Source organism: Nuphar pumila, chromosome 2 (assembly GCF_984573655.1).
Source record: "Nuphar pumila chromosome 2, dmNupPumi1.hap1.1, whole genome shotgun sequence".
NCBI lineage: Eukaryota > Viridiplantae > Streptophyta > Magnoliopsida > Nymphaeales > Nymphaeaceae > Nuphar > Nuphar pumila.
In genome coordinates this window covers 114,389,931-114,405,661 of record NC_143250.1, presented here as the reverse complement: position 1 = coordinate 114,405,661, position 15,731 = coordinate 114,389,931, and the positions used below count along the sequence as shown (strand labels likewise).

Here is a 15,731-nt window from a genome sequence, read left to right as displayed (position 1 = left end):
AAACCATGCTGCAAAAAATGAATATGCAATGCCAACATTAAACCTATAGAGTACAAGAGAGCAATCAACACATTATTGAATAAGTAATGTTATCATATTAGTATTTTGATGTTCTTATCTGCATTAGTTGTGTAGCTCATGGAATTGTATAGTTTGAACTCATTCATATTCATATTCATTTTTTAAAAAACCCAGTGTTGGTTGTCTCAGTTGATAAGAATTAAGATCTATAACATAAATCGAGTTTAAGGTAGTTATGCATATGCAAATTTATGTTTTCTAAGTATTCAAAGTTGTTTAACGGATTCCTTATCAGATTCAAAGAAATGATTCAATATTTCACCAGTCTCCAAGCATCCATGAGCCTCATCTTGCATCCCTTTAGTTTTGACCATTTGCTATGAATATTTAATGTTTACCAGTTAGTTTCTATTAGTCGATAGAAAACATCAGAAACCTCGCTTTCAAAACTTATAGAGAAATATCAGGTAAGGTAAATGGTCTTTGACATTTTCCTTTCATTTGTCATATCCTTGTGAGCCACTTCAAGTATTTCTATGAATCTTTCTAGATACTACATAAGAGCAATATGTGATACATTCTTATTAAATCCAAATAAGTGTACATGTAAATGTAACAAAGGATCAAAAAAGCTAATGTACAAACCTAACACTTACATCACTTGCCAATAAAGTTTCTTTGTAAAATTCATGCTCTTTTGATTCTGATGACCTTTTGCTTTCTATATCGATAACCTATTTTCATCACCAATTGAAAAATGAATATAAATACATACATAAAATTATATTACTGGTAGTGTATACATATAACTCGAGATATTGACTATACCTCAAGCAACACAACTAGGTCCCTACTTGAAGGTGGAGATGGGGTTTGGATCCCTTTCTGTTGCTATATTTTCTTTTATATTTATAAGTATGCATCACGAACTACCTAAGATATACATAAGATATTGAAACAGTTCATTCAAAACCCCTAGATAAATACAAAAAGTAAAGAAGCAATTCATTAAACATATCTTAATAAATATACATTTTGCAAAGCATTACTATAAGAAAACCCTAAATATAGTAAACACTAAAAAGTAAAACTGGTAGAAAATATTAAATAAAATACATGAAAACATATAAAAAACATTCACAACAACAACAAAACATGAGGCTATCAAACACTCATATCTACAAACAAAATAAAAAGTTCAGAATGAAATAACACAAATACACAAGAGGTTATGGAACTCACCTTTCGACCTAACCTGAGAACTCGATGTGATGTGAAGGATATTGCAATCTCGTCAAAAAACAACTAAAAATTTTTACAAGAATCATCGTAAGAAAAGAGAAAAAATGTTGAGGGTTCTAGAGGAAAAGGGTTAGGGCTATTTCCCGAAACATGCAAGCAAAGAAATAAAATAAAAAAAATTGCCTTTATATATGATTCAACGTGCATGTAAATTTCATGAAACTTCACAACATATTATGTGTAGATATCCATTTATTTGCAGATCTTCTTAAGGATCAGTTACTTAAATGATATCCACACAACCCTATGTAAACTTTAAATTATATATACGAATTTAATAAAATATTTATAAAGTTTCTAGATTTTAGTAAAAGTTTGAATATTTGATCATGCAATCTTCGTACAATATATGTGAATTTAGCGAAATATTTGCTAACTTCTACATGAAGTTCACAAATATAGTTATGTAAACTTCATGATAAAAAAAATATGTGAATCTACATTTAAGTGAGTGTTTGCAATAGCTAACAAGCGGACCGATATATCATGCGAACATCAAGAGGTCCAATGTGCAAAGGTTAAAATGGTCCATTTAAAACTAAACATTTACGGTTTTGAACACCGAGCAGATTTTCAAAAAATATAGAGCTTTTCAAAAAATGCTACCATTTTTGTCGCATAGTACAGTCATTTTCCGTAGAATGATTCCCTCACTGTCTGAGACTGTGTCAACACATCATATGGCTTTAGTTGAGTGATGACATAAGGAAGAAGGGTCGCCCATAAGATAAGCCTATACAAGGTGGACATAGTCGTTATTCCCTCTAAAGCCACTCATAAAGTTATTCGTTAGGATACTTACAGTCAGTCTCACGTATGAGAAAGAGGTAGTGCAGCCTACTCATTAGATGCAAAGTCCCCTTTTTCTATGAGAACATGTTCACACCTCTCATGAATGCTTCCCATGGGTGGGAGTGTAACAAACGCCCCCAACAGCCAATGGAAGGGTTCAATACTCAAAAGATTTTGTTCTTGATAGCAGTGTGAAAACGCCATAGGTGTGGGTCCCTTGCCACGAGGCTGAAGTTGGATGTACTGCCTGGTGGGCAAAGGGAACCTAGCGTTTTTTATACCAATGAGCTTGCCATTGAGTAAAGTCCGAGTGAGTGAAGTGGTTTTCCCCAATTATCAGGAAAAAAAAAAAAAAAAGCTACACTTGGGATGATCATTATACAGAAGCGTACATCAAAGGAATAGTTTACATCAGATTTACATGCTTACATAGACTTACATGTATGCCAGCATCGCATACAAAAAGCAACAAATGAAGGAATTATAATTCTCTATACACATAATGCAACAAGCACCAGTAACCAACAAATCATGCTTGGTGCACCATAGCCATATTTTTATCTAATATTTGCCTTCTCTTTTATCTTCAGAAGAAATTCCAGCGTCTCCACATAGGATGGATCTGAGCGACTAACTGGCTTGCATGAATTGATGTGATCAGTGGCCTCTAAAACCTGAACCGTTCACCAAAAAGAAAAGAGTATATGAATAGGATTCACAGAAGAAATATACAATTCTTGTTCAGTTTTTTTTTAATAATGATTCGCCAAAAGTCACAGAAAATTCAAGAGATTTCTCAATACCTTGAAAGCATCCTCAAACAAAACACAACACAAACTACACAGAATAGGTGACAGTTATGAATGAGCAAATTCAGGAATTTCATTTGATTTTCTATACAACGACAGTTTTCTATATTACAGAATGCAGATTATCCACTATTGAGTTGAGCCCAACCAAGCTTGTCTAAAAAAATATATATCTTTCATAAGAAAGACAAAGTGAAGAAAATTTTAAATTCCACGTTTTATTTGCAAAAGAACATTTTGTTTTTCAAAGGCTAAAAAAAATTAAGCCCCCCAACATATTGTATATAAGCGAGGCCTAACAATCAATTCCTCTGTGAATGTTATACGATACATCATAACACAGATTTTACTCTACCAGCCTGTGTGTGCCCAACTGAGCTGAGACAAGCTCGGTCTTGTTCAAGTTTGGCTTATTAAACATGACGTGACCATAAAACAAGATAGTTGAACTCAACACAAGCCCACTTATTTCACAAGCTGGAATGAGAGCGTTACTAATCCAAACCAAGCTGAGTTGCACAAAGCTTGGTTCGCTTACCAGTCCTATCCACAAATTATATCAGGTCTTTAATTCCCAAAGTGCAATTAGTATTTTTCTTACAAAATACTAGTTAAACAGCTTATAAGGGATGAATGCCATGCCTCAAGGACATTACCGACAGTGAGCAGTTGTCAGAGTACAATTCCACAGATGTGTACAGCAGGGATAATCATTGGTATACACTACGCAGACCATATAATGGAACAGCAGAAAAGCCAGAAGTAGTGCAGAAACGATGACAAAACCAGAAAAAGCTGATAAGTAAACTAAGTCTAGCCATGTTAGGAAGCATATTCATAATATATATTTGCCAGCTCTAGGTCCATAGTTGGAATTCAGTTAAGTTGTTTGCTTTAACGAAGCAGCACATAAACCTGATGTTCCTTTCATAAACCAACAGAATCTAGTTGGATCGGGCAATAGCAACTGCAGCAGGTAGGCAAAATAGACTTTTAACAATTTAAAATTCTTCAATGACTTCACATACACAGTCAACCATATCAGCTGTAGTCAATTTTGTAAAATGTGCACTATAACTCATCATAATTACAAGAAAATAGTAGTGTAGGCTAAGATTAACTAAAGTATTTGTTCTTATTAGTAGTGTAGTATAATGTATTATAAAAATCGCAAACATAAAAAATAATGGTGACTATTAATGAAGCTAAATAATGCAGCACATATACAACAGAGTCAACAACTATAAATAATGAAAACAGTCGTGTCCTAAATTTTAACAGATCTAAAATCAATATGAAAAGCCATAGTTTATGATAGATAAAGTATAAAATATGAATCATCCAATAAAAGTATTGAATGCTTCAGAAAAAAAAAAAAGGTGAAGAAGAAAGCAAACATAGACACTATAGAAAGACATGCAACTATTCACATGCAGGTATCATCCACTTCAAATGCATCTTTTCTTCCTATTCAAAACTATTAAAAGGCAGGTGCATGCAAAATTTACGGTTTTCAGAGTGAGAGCTAGATACAAATAGTTCACAACAGAAACCTTTTTTCCTGAATTTTTACAGCTTTTTGTATGTTCTGCATATTCAAGTCTTTTCTTCTGAAAATCCAGTAGATTCAAGTACTCGTATTCAGTTGTTAACTATCAATACATCAAGTCAATAATGCAACAGAGATATCTTAATGCTTAATACCACTCACATATACACTGTCAGTCTTAGCAACTAAAGATAACATCTAAAGAAAATACGAGGCCTTTTTCCCCCCTTCTACCTGAGAGCCAGCATAAGTCCTCATATCTGTGGAGAACACTTCTCATGGAAATACAAACAGTTTAAAAGCTGAGAGAGAGAGCAACATTTGCAAGGTGAAATGGGTCATTAGTGTTCAGGTGCCTGGAGATGGAGGAAACAACAAAGTAGCAGATGGCTCATGATTGGCTTGTGGTTAGGCAGAAACCATAGGAACCCTAAGTCCAACACATTCAACTTTCATAAGACCCAGAAGAATCTTAATCAAGTGTAGGGAAAAAGATGTCGTTGCAGCCTTCTCTCTGTTTGCCTTGAGCCCCTATATTAGCAACAATATCAAGTGAATGTGAATGGAGGTCCTACCAGAAACTAACCATATTTTGAGATACAGAAAAAAATATCATCTATTTGCACATTCGAGCTGGAGCTGCAAACGTCCCATTAGATACTGCAACTAACAATTTTGTTCCAGGTCCCAATATATGAAGATCTGAGCTGGATCTAGATCAGAGACAGGCTGATCTTTTTTTTCCAATGTAAAAAGGCCCAGTTGATTCTATCTTGATTAGACAGGTTCGTGATGCTCGTTACTACCCTGACAAGACCCGACACGGGATGAAAGTACATATTTAGATTTATACAAGAAAAAGAAGGGAGAAAAGCACAATGAGGATAATAAGATTCATTAGAATGAAAGATAAAGAATACATCTTATGGGAGTCGACCTCCCTTGTTACACTACAAGACAAAAATGACTGACTTTGTCCCTGCTAGTTTACAAAAATACCCCAATAATAAGAGTGTACAAATAAGGGTAGCACAGCAGAAGAACTACATATTGCACATTACATTCTCTAACACTCCCCCTCAAGCTTGAGATCATGCAAATCTAATCATATCAATCTTGGAAAGGAATGTTTGAAAAAATTTACAGGACAAGCTCTTAGTGAAACAATCTACAATTTGGTGAGACGTCCCAACATATATCAAAGAAATAACTCCTTCCTGATCTAGTGAAATGACAGCCAATTTCAATATGTTTAGTCCTCTCATGAAATTCTGGATTATTAGCTAATCGGATTGCACTTTGATTGTCACAATGTAGTGGAGTTCCCTCACCAATCTTGATCCCCATGTCTTCAAGCAATCATCTCAACCACATAATCTCTGCAGTAATTTGGGTCATAGCCCTATACTTGGCCTCAACAATGGAAAGAGCAATTCTCTATTGCCTTTCTCTTCCAAGATATCAAAGAATCTCCTAAAAATACACAAAATGAGGATCGAGGGAAACTCCTTCAAAATCGGCACTAGGATAGGCCTTTAACTCATGTCTAGCAGAACATGAAAAGAATAATACATAATTCATGATGCACTTAATAAGAAGCTAATTATATAATTGAAAAACTAAGAAACTGATTACATAACTGAAAAACTAATTATATAATTGAAAAATATAATGTCCTATAAAGCAACAACCAATAGGCAATAGAAAAATATGAGCTTCTTCTTCTTCGCCTCAAGGCGAGGCACGCCTTTTGCGCCTCAAGGCGCATTTTTAATAACACTGCTCCCAACTAATTGCCTATACACAATGGGATTCTCAAGAGGTTTAGTTTGCTTCCATACACGTGAATGCACAACCAGAGGTACCAAAAGGAGTGGACGATGTAGAGATAGCAGACTGTGCAAAGAGATGTTTATGGATGGCAGTGGACCGGGGCGGGGGCGGGGGACAAGGTCTCCACCCCTGCCCGTCTCAAAATTCTGCCCTCCATCCCCACACGGGTTTTGATTTTAACCTCCGTCCCTGTTTCATGTCCTCCATCCCCGGTCTAAATGGGGGGAGGCCCCATTTCCCCTCGGTCCACTGTCATCCCTAAAGAAGGAGAGGAAGGTTTACTAACGGGGATTGGGGACGGGGCGGGGTGGGGGAAAGCGTAAGTTCATCCCCGCCTCCATCCCCACATGGGTTTTGATTTTAACCTCCATCCCTGCCTCTATCCCCATTTCATGTCCTCTGTCCCTTATCCAAAAAGGGCGAGGTGGGGCAGGGCCCCGTCTCCCCCCGATCCACTGCCATCCCTAGAGATGTTGCAACTGTTGTAGTAGAGGATGTAGAGGCAGATGAATTTCCAATCATCTTCATGTTCTTCAACATGGGACAAGACTTTTTCATGTGCCCCAACTCCTTACAATAATTGCATTGCATCCCACTCATGTCACTCTTGGGAGTTCCAAACTTTGCACCACCATATCGATATGTCTGCCTGGTGGTTGCCATCACAGAATCTCTAGAAAGACTAAACCCAAGAGATTTCAATTTGGTTCCCTCTGCTATAAGTGTCTTAGTCATAGGAGGCAAGAAAGTCCTATGAAGGATAGTACACGTTACACCATCAAACTCAAAATGAAGATCCATGAGAAATTCAATCAACCGAACTGTCTCTCTATATTGGTCATACACCTCCACACAAGCCTGACAGTCTTGGCATTTGTCACACTTAATACATTTCTCACATTTTTAGGACTCTCCATCAGTGCAAAAGCATCCCACATATGTTGCATCTCTGAATAAAACTCCTAAATAGACCTGTTCTCTTGTCTCATACTCCTGAGTTCCTGCATTAGCTGGTATTGTCTTGCCCAATTCTCCTAGTTATAAACTTGCTTCAAATATCCCCATAATTATTTTGTCTTTTGATACTTTGAGATGTTAACTGCAATTTTTTGTTCTACATAACCCAGAACTCATGCTTTGATTTTGGCATTATTCATCTTCCACTCTCCCAACAACTTATCATAAGCCTTATCTGTCGACTTAGGGTTGCTGATGGTTCCATCTAGGTAACCACCAAGCCCCTTTCCTTCTACCACAGTGGTCATGAAATCGGACCAATAGCTATAATTGGCTTCGTCCAATTTGACTGGGATAATCTAGATTGCCTCTCCTTTCTCCATACTTCACCACAACCCCCAACTACAATTTTAATGCTAGACAAATCAACAAACACACTAAAACAGAACCACAATATGTTGTGTGAGGCCAAATATCAGAATTATAGGGCCCAATACAATAGAGCACCTCGCCAAACTCATATCCAAGAGAAATCCCAATATGTAAGTGTTTGATTTAGGGCATAAAAGCAATAAACCCAATAAAATAACTCATAATACGCTGCAAGTTGAGTACTCAGAATATTCAGACTACAGACTCAACAAAACCCAACCATATCAGCATGCCAATACCCAAGAACACAACAAATTCAGTTTAAAGTCACCAATGGACCCCAAAAAATAGCATTAAAACTCCATTAAATGGCAATCCCCATTGCTAAAACCACATCCAACACACTTCTAACTCAAAAACCAGTTATAGAGGCATCAAAAGCCAAAAGCAAAATAAGACAGCGATTTTCTCAAATCTGGACACTAATCTGGACACTGTTTGCCTTGATGTCCAGAAAATACAGAAAAATCTTTAGAAACTCAGATACCAATCCGATTGAAGAAGAATTTTATTCACAAATCCTCTAAAATCATAACCTAATGAATCCCCAAGACAAACCTCACATCAGCCAACTTTGCCATATGGCACGTTTCCCAAAAAATGAAGTCAGCAACCACTGTAGCAGGTATGTTGATGGTTCCAGATGAAGCCTCCTCAGCAGCACCCAAAATCACTCCTCTAGCTTGATTATATGGTTCAGATACCAAATACAAGAAGAAGATAAAGAAGCACAATGAAGAGAATAAGCTTCATTAGAATGAAAGAGAAAGAATACATCTTATGGAGTCGACCTTCCATGTTACACTACAAGACAAAAATGATTGACTTTGCCCCTACAGCTAGTTTACAAAAATACCACCAATAGTAAAAGTATGTACAAATAGGGGTAGCACATAAACACATAAGAACTACATATTGCACATTACATTCTCTAACATGATTCAGCAAGGATATGGACCTGGACCAAGATCCCCATTCCAAAGGTTTGACCACTAATGGATAAACAACAATCCACCCAGATCCTACCTGTTTTCAACTCTAATCCACATAACATATACATGTAGGCAGTTTCCACACAATCTAAAGAAGAGCAAAAGACTAACAAACTAGTGCAAACAGCAAATTTAAGCACATGAGCAAGACCAAACAAAAACTTACAACAAGTTCACCAAATCCAGGATATGCTGACTCTATTGGTACAATTTCCATTCGGAAGGCCCATCCCCCATATCCTTCAACTATTGGAGTTACCTTGGTCTGCAAAATTGTTTTAACTAGAATATAAACCAAAAATATGGCAAGGAAACCTTGAAAAGATAACCATGATGAGTATTAGCTTTACCCACTGTCACCAATATCACTGATATTTTGAAAATATCACAATATTATAAGCTATTTCAAGGTAGCCGATAATATCAGGAATGTATTGCGATATTTTCAAAATATTGCCAGAAACAAAATATCTTGATAATATCATGATATTTTTTTAGAATTTTTTTTAAAGTTCGCATTTCCTATTTTTTCGTTTCTTTTATATTTTAAAACCTTCAAAACATGTTTCTTTATATTTTTGAAAGAAAAATAATGCAAACTTGTTATTTTCTTAGCTTTTTTGTTGTTATTTATATTTTTTCAAATTTTTAAATTCCCGTGATTTATCAACTTTTGAATATCTCTCCGAGAAATTACCTTTAACGATACAGGTGACTATGGCTTTACCTCACTAAAACTGAGAACCTCAAGCCCTTCTCGGTTATGTAGATAACGGATGAAATCATTAAGCTCAACAAGCCTTGAAGATCCGCTTCTTAGCTCTCCAATCTGTGAAAAGGTAGAGGAAGTTGGCAAACAAGTTAGATGGAATCACTTAAACATAAATTCGGTAGTTAATAACATGAGTTATTTAGAAACCACAGCTCAGGATTGTAAAAAATACTTACTGATGGGGCTGGTCGAAACACAAGGCCCATACGCCAAGGCACATCTGCAAGCTTGCTGCCAAAATGTGGACAGCTATAGAAGACCTGAAAGTGTGAAATATTGTGGATAATATGTATTATAATAGAATTCAAAATAAATGGAGAACATTTAGAGAACTAGCAGGATCTTCCATCACAAATAGCTTACAATTCCAAGAGTGTTCTTAATAAGGTCCGTGATGTTATGATTCTTTGCCTGATACAACATCTGCTTAACAACTAAGCCTCCCATACTGCAAAGAAAATACACATTATTAATTCACACATTGTATCTCTTCATATGTAAATGCAGATTTCCCACGATAGATACAATATTTAAATATATTCAGATAATAAAAGATGCACTTACCCATGGATAAAACAATTTCCTGCAATCAGACCATCGTTACCAGATTTATAAAGTGCATACAACAAGGCATAATAATTTATAACAAAAAAACTGAAGCTAGTATTGGTAATATACTGTAACTGTATCACATGTTCTAGAGGTGTACTATAACTGTATAGTACATACCTGTATCACATGATACATTGAAGTACTAGAAACTCGATATATTTGCTTTTTTTTGTTATTCTTTAAATATTCTAACTATATTTGTGGTTAGACCACCTAAACCCTCATTTTTTCACTTGTACAAAAGTTTCCTAGGGCTTTCTAGATTAGGACTAGGATTTCTAGGTATACCTTTCCTATCTCTCTCCATTAGTAGGAACAAGATTAACTTTGAAGTGGGGTGTTGTGAAGTATATTTTGGTGAATGGAAGTGGTATTTCTTGTTAGTTTCTGGCTTCCTTTCATTTATAAGCATGCAGTTTTGGTTCTGGGGTTATGCTTGCAAGTTTATCAAGTTTTGTTACAAACACTAAACAAAATGAAACTCTTAGCAAAAGGCCTATGTGGTGAAGATATTTCATCTAAGGCATCAATCAGAAAGATAAGAAACAATGTCGATCCTTGCATTTCATAAGATCTTTTGAAAACTATAAGACACTGCCAACAAATGATTGATGACATGAACAGGATAAGCAAGAAATGCAATAATGGACGCCAAGAGATAGTTACTCATAACCATGGCATAGTGATAATGCACAGAACGATGATGACAGTTGCATAAAAAATTTAATTCTACGCTCCTTAGTATGAAATCAAACGTTGCTAATTCTAAAGCTCAGGTAAAGGAATAGCAATAGAAAAAGGATGATCAAGAGAAGCTAATATTAAGAGTTTCTTTGTTGCAAGAAAGACCTTTGGGTGTTAACCCAAGTGAAGCCTGAGTTTTCATCCAATGCAGCAAATTCATTTTGTCATTAAGGAATGGCAAAGTCTATAGCAATATTGGAGATGAGTAAAAACTCTTCCTTATCATGACATGAGAGAGAAACTTTTTGATGCAAATGTGAAGGACGCCAAACATTATCGTGATGAAATTATGAAATTAGACAGTCTTGACAAGATACACACATAGCATCATAGCTGATGGTCCAACAAATGATAAGATAAGGACATTATTAAATTTTTTGTATGCTGTCAAAAAAGTTACATTTTTAAAATCAGTGGATCTATCAAATGTGTGCAACACTATGGAGGTTATTTTTTAATCATCTTATTTGGGAAGTTGGACCTTCAAACATGACACAGAAAACTATGGGACAGCAGGAAAGGAGCTTGAAGATAGATATAACACTTGACTTTGATACTTGGAGATACTAGAAAAAAAAAACGAAGGAACAACAGTGCTGTAGGACTATTAAAAAGTAAAATCAATTATGATCTTTGAACAAAATGATAAGACACATACATGAGGCAGAGCTATAGTTGAAGGAACTTGAAAACGTAATCCTTCATCATGTGTATTCTGAAGTTAATGCTAAGATCCCTAGAAGTAGAACTTTTGAAATAAGATATATTGAAATGCTATTACTTATATTCAGTTTCTTTTTCCTTTTACTTAAACCACTGTTTCAAGCTACTCTTCGTCTGTATAGTCAAGGCTTAACATATCTGACAAGGAGTTCACTTCAATAAAGAAACAGTGACCTATTACAAAAATATATACAGCAACTAAGAAATGAATTTGCAAGAGAAGCATAGTAGAAAGGAATGAAAGTAATGCATAATTGATAAAGAATGTCATGAAATCAAGCCGTATAAATCCAAAAGTTGCAAATGTTCATAGTCTTGTAGTTGACATTCACAGCTCAAAAATTTGTATCTCTTAACAAATTCAAAAATCCGTGCCAAGTATTTATGGCCACCCACCAAGGGTGCTACCATAATTTCATAAGAGCTGGAGTAAAACTTAACAGTGTGATCTTTCAAAAGTCTAGATAACAGTTTTCATAAGATGGTTCCTTTGTTTTACTTGGGGTCGAATGAGATATTTGAACATTTAGGCCACACTATTATAACCAAGAAGTCTAATACCACAGGCGCTCTTTCCCATCAGAGGAAAAAAAAAAAAGACGGTCCCATTTTCGCAAATTTATTTATGATAACACTAGGTGACACCAATGAAATTAGGGAACTCTCTCTCTCTCTCTCTCTCTCTCTCTCTCTCTCTCACACACACACACACACACAGCATAGTCACCAATATCGCCGATATGTTCAAAATATCGCAATATATCAATTTTTCAAGGTAAGCTGATATTTTCCCAAGATTTTCAAAATGTTGCCAGAACCTAAAATATTGTGATATTATTGCGATATTTTCCCAAGATTTTCAAAAAACATCTTTTTTTATATATTTTAAGTACCTTTTTTTGTTGCTTTTATATTCTAAAACCTTTTCTAATTGTTTCTTTATAGTTTTGCAAGAAAAATACTATTAAATCGATTATTTTTTATCTTTATTATTCATAACTTTTGAGATTTTCCCAAGAAAAATCACTTTTTGAAAATATCTCCAAGAAATTACCTTGAATGATACAAGTGACTATGATATATGTATGTATGTATATATATATATATATATATATATATATATATAGCCACTCCCTGGTGCGAATACAAATCATGTTTCCAACCACAAAATGTAGATGTGAAAGGCCTTATTTTTTCAATCACATTTTTTGTGCAATTTGGACAGTGCACCTTCTATTTTTATTTTAGTTCAAGGTATGCTCTAAAGTAAATGAACCACGATAAATAAATCCATGCAGTCAGGTTTATACAGAAACGCATGAATAATGAGATATAAGATATTGCTGACATCACCTTTGTCGTGCACACATCCAAACCAAAGGCCAACCCTTCACACACACACACACACACACACACACACACACACACACACATTATATATATACTACTCAGTAAACTCTATTTTTCCTTACTTTTTCTGAACCCGTGGATGTGATCTAAATATGACCATTTAGTGCGAATCGACATTTGGATCACCGGATTCCGACACCGGAGGAAGTTTTTCCAGTGTTTGAAAAATCAACAGCCATAAATTCAACATTTTTTTCTACTACAAAAATATGTTTTAAAAAAAACACAATTCAAGGGTCATTCCCATTAAATAGAGCACACTGAACACATCTACAACATCAGAATGTGTCATAACAACTTGCATTATCAGATTCCAACTAGATTATACATACAAATAATTGTACCAAATATATTATGTATGCATGTACATATTTATGTACATGCATGTCTATGTATGTATCTGTGCGGTTGCATGTGTGCATGCACATATATACAGAGAGAGAGAGAGAGAGAAACCTGTGAGTCACAAACACGACAGGCCGGCTTCCAATTCCAGCAGCAACTAATTTCCTCAAGAGAATTAAACTAACTTCCTGGACAAGTTTTAAAGCTACTCTTACTCCAATTTCTGAAAAATTGCATGTAACCGAGTAACAAAAACAACTCAAAAGGCATGATTAAAGGCACCTATCAAAGCATAAAAATGCATTCAAACCATCATCTGATTTTAGCAATTCCTATGGAATCAAAACATGATTATCACTTTGTAATCATAACCAAGGTTTTAAAACTCGCCGAGTCAACTCGGTGACTCGGCTGACTCGGCTCGGCTCGGCCCTCCAACGAGTCAACCTATGTCACATGGGTGCGGGTGCGGGTGCGGGTGCGACACGGGTGCGGCGCAATTTCAAAAAATTTGGACACGGGGACTCGGCTATATATATATATATATTAAAAAAATAAAAAAAAATAAAAATATATATATATATATAAGACTCGGTCAAAGTTGTGCCCATTAGGGGACAGGTGATGAGTTGTGAAGGCATTCTGTACACTTTCTTCATACAGGAAAAAACCACAAAAACTTGAGTTGTGCCCATTCTGTACTTAAAACTTGAAAGTGTACAGGTTTTTTAGTTGTGATGGGTTTTTTTCCTTACAGCTGTAGCCCAGAAAATTAAAAAAAAAAATCAAAAAAAAAAAATGACCCTGGGTGCGTTGACCACACCCAGGGTCGGGTTGACCGAGTCCGAGCCACACCCGTGTCCGCACCCGTGTCGGTGCGTGTCGACGCGGGTGCGGCGACCTTGGAGCCGAGTCCGTGTGACATAGGAGTCAACCCGGCAGGGTAAACTCGGCTTGCCTTGACTCGGCCGAGTTCTGGGATATTTGAAATTTGATTTTTTGAGTATTTTAAAATAACAGTTTAATAATAAATAATAAATTACAAGACAAACCAGTTCAAAGATACAATAATCTATCAATCTTTATGTGTTGATTAAACATATTGGCAAAAAAAATGATTCAAAGATCTAACAAAAAAGTGAAACATACACATATCGGTGCTTGTACTTCATGTTCTGGTGTTGGGTGCCTTTGAGTGTTGTTTTATGAACACATATCATATCCTTCATTGTATATAAAAATACATTTTTGTACAAAGTCTGTATTTGCTTATCTTCATATTCCTGTGAATTTCTCTATTTGCAATCTTAAATACACCTCTCACTTTATGCACTCATATCATATCCTTCATTGTATATACAAATATATTCTTGTACAAAGTTTGAAATTTTGTATCTTTATATTCTTGTGAATTTCTTTTTTTGCAATCTTAAATATACCTGCACCCACACCTGTGCATAACAATTTGTATCCTGGCATCCTTATTTTTGACAGAAACACCCATATCATACCAGTTGTGCTGATCTTGTACAGTATGCTTGTACATGTATCCATGTGACAGCATTTCCCTTGGTCATAATTGGAATTTCTTCGGGTGATTCATTCTCTTATTGTTGTTTTACCTTGTTGCAACTAATTCAATCTGGCTTTTTATGCAAGATGATGTGTTGCCGTTCTCATTGAGGTGAGATCACTAGAAAGGAAAGCTAACAAAAGCTAGGTTGTCTTCTGGAGAAGTTTAGCTGAAATTCCTAAACCATTATATTTAGAAACTTGAGTTTAAGTATGTTTCTAGACTCAGTTACATGGGGCCTTCATTGAATACCAAAGACATGCAAATGAAAATTGCTCAGTCCCTCCTTTGTCCTGCCTCTTCTAACCATTTCTTCCAACCTAGAGGTTCTAGCTGGGGACAATCAATATTCATCTAGCTAAACCTGAGTTAAATATGAGCAGCATGCTTTGGCTCAATAAGCTAATCACCTTTGAATTTAAGGTATTCATTAATGTCCTTTTTATTTTTATTTATCTTTTGCTGTAGTTGTATTATGGTTCATCAGCTTCTTCATGTAACTTGATCTTTCCATGTGACCTTGTTATGAAGAAGTATGTACTTTTTCTACTCTCTGAACTTGCAATTTTTTATTCTATCAACTCTTTAGACTATATGTTTACTGAAAAACATGGTTTGAGACAAATTATATATTGTTTTTCTTTTAAAATCAAAAGTTAACAAAACCCGGTCCGAGTCACCGAGTTGACCCGCCGAGTCACGAGTCAATAAAGAACGAGTCGAGTCCCGAGTCACGGGTTTTAAAACCTTGATCATAACCCCTTTCCTTGGAACTGAGAATTTTGTTTTGTAAATTCTCCTCATACACAATTTTATATTTCACAAAAAATAAGAAAAGGACATTCTTAGGGATCATCGAAGAATG

The 15,731-nt window shown here is 35.5% G+C and overlaps 1 protein-coding gene across 3 annotated transcripts in view; it reads right to left on the bottom strand.

The window, feature by feature from the left end:
- Positions 1-2,488: 2,488 nt before the first annotated feature.
- Positions 2,489-15,731, bottom strand: part of LOC149846815 (alpha/beta-Hydrolases superfamily protein) — a 28,202-nt gene continuing 14,959 nt past the window's right edge. The window contains exons 5-10 of one of the 3 annotated variants that reach the window (XR_016430319.1): positions 13,405-13,481; positions 9,823-9,907; positions 9,636-9,719; positions 9,385-9,516; positions 8,854-8,952; positions 2,489-2,789 (exon numbers count right to left, since the gene is read on the bottom strand). Coding sequence is in view for 1 of the 3 variants with exons in the window: in XM_089996595.1 (XP_089852721.1) it covers positions 2,673-2,789; positions 8,854-8,952; positions 9,415-9,516; positions 9,636-9,719; positions 9,823-9,907; positions 13,405-13,481 (564 nt within the window). In the remaining 2 variants the exon portion in view is untranslated. Of the gene's footprint in view, positions 2,790-8,853; positions 8,953-9,384; positions 9,517-9,635; positions 9,720-9,822; positions 9,908-13,404; positions 13,482-15,731 lie in introns of those variants that run through there. The other 2 variants (XM_089996595.1, XR_016430320.1) reach the window with 2 other exon arrangements.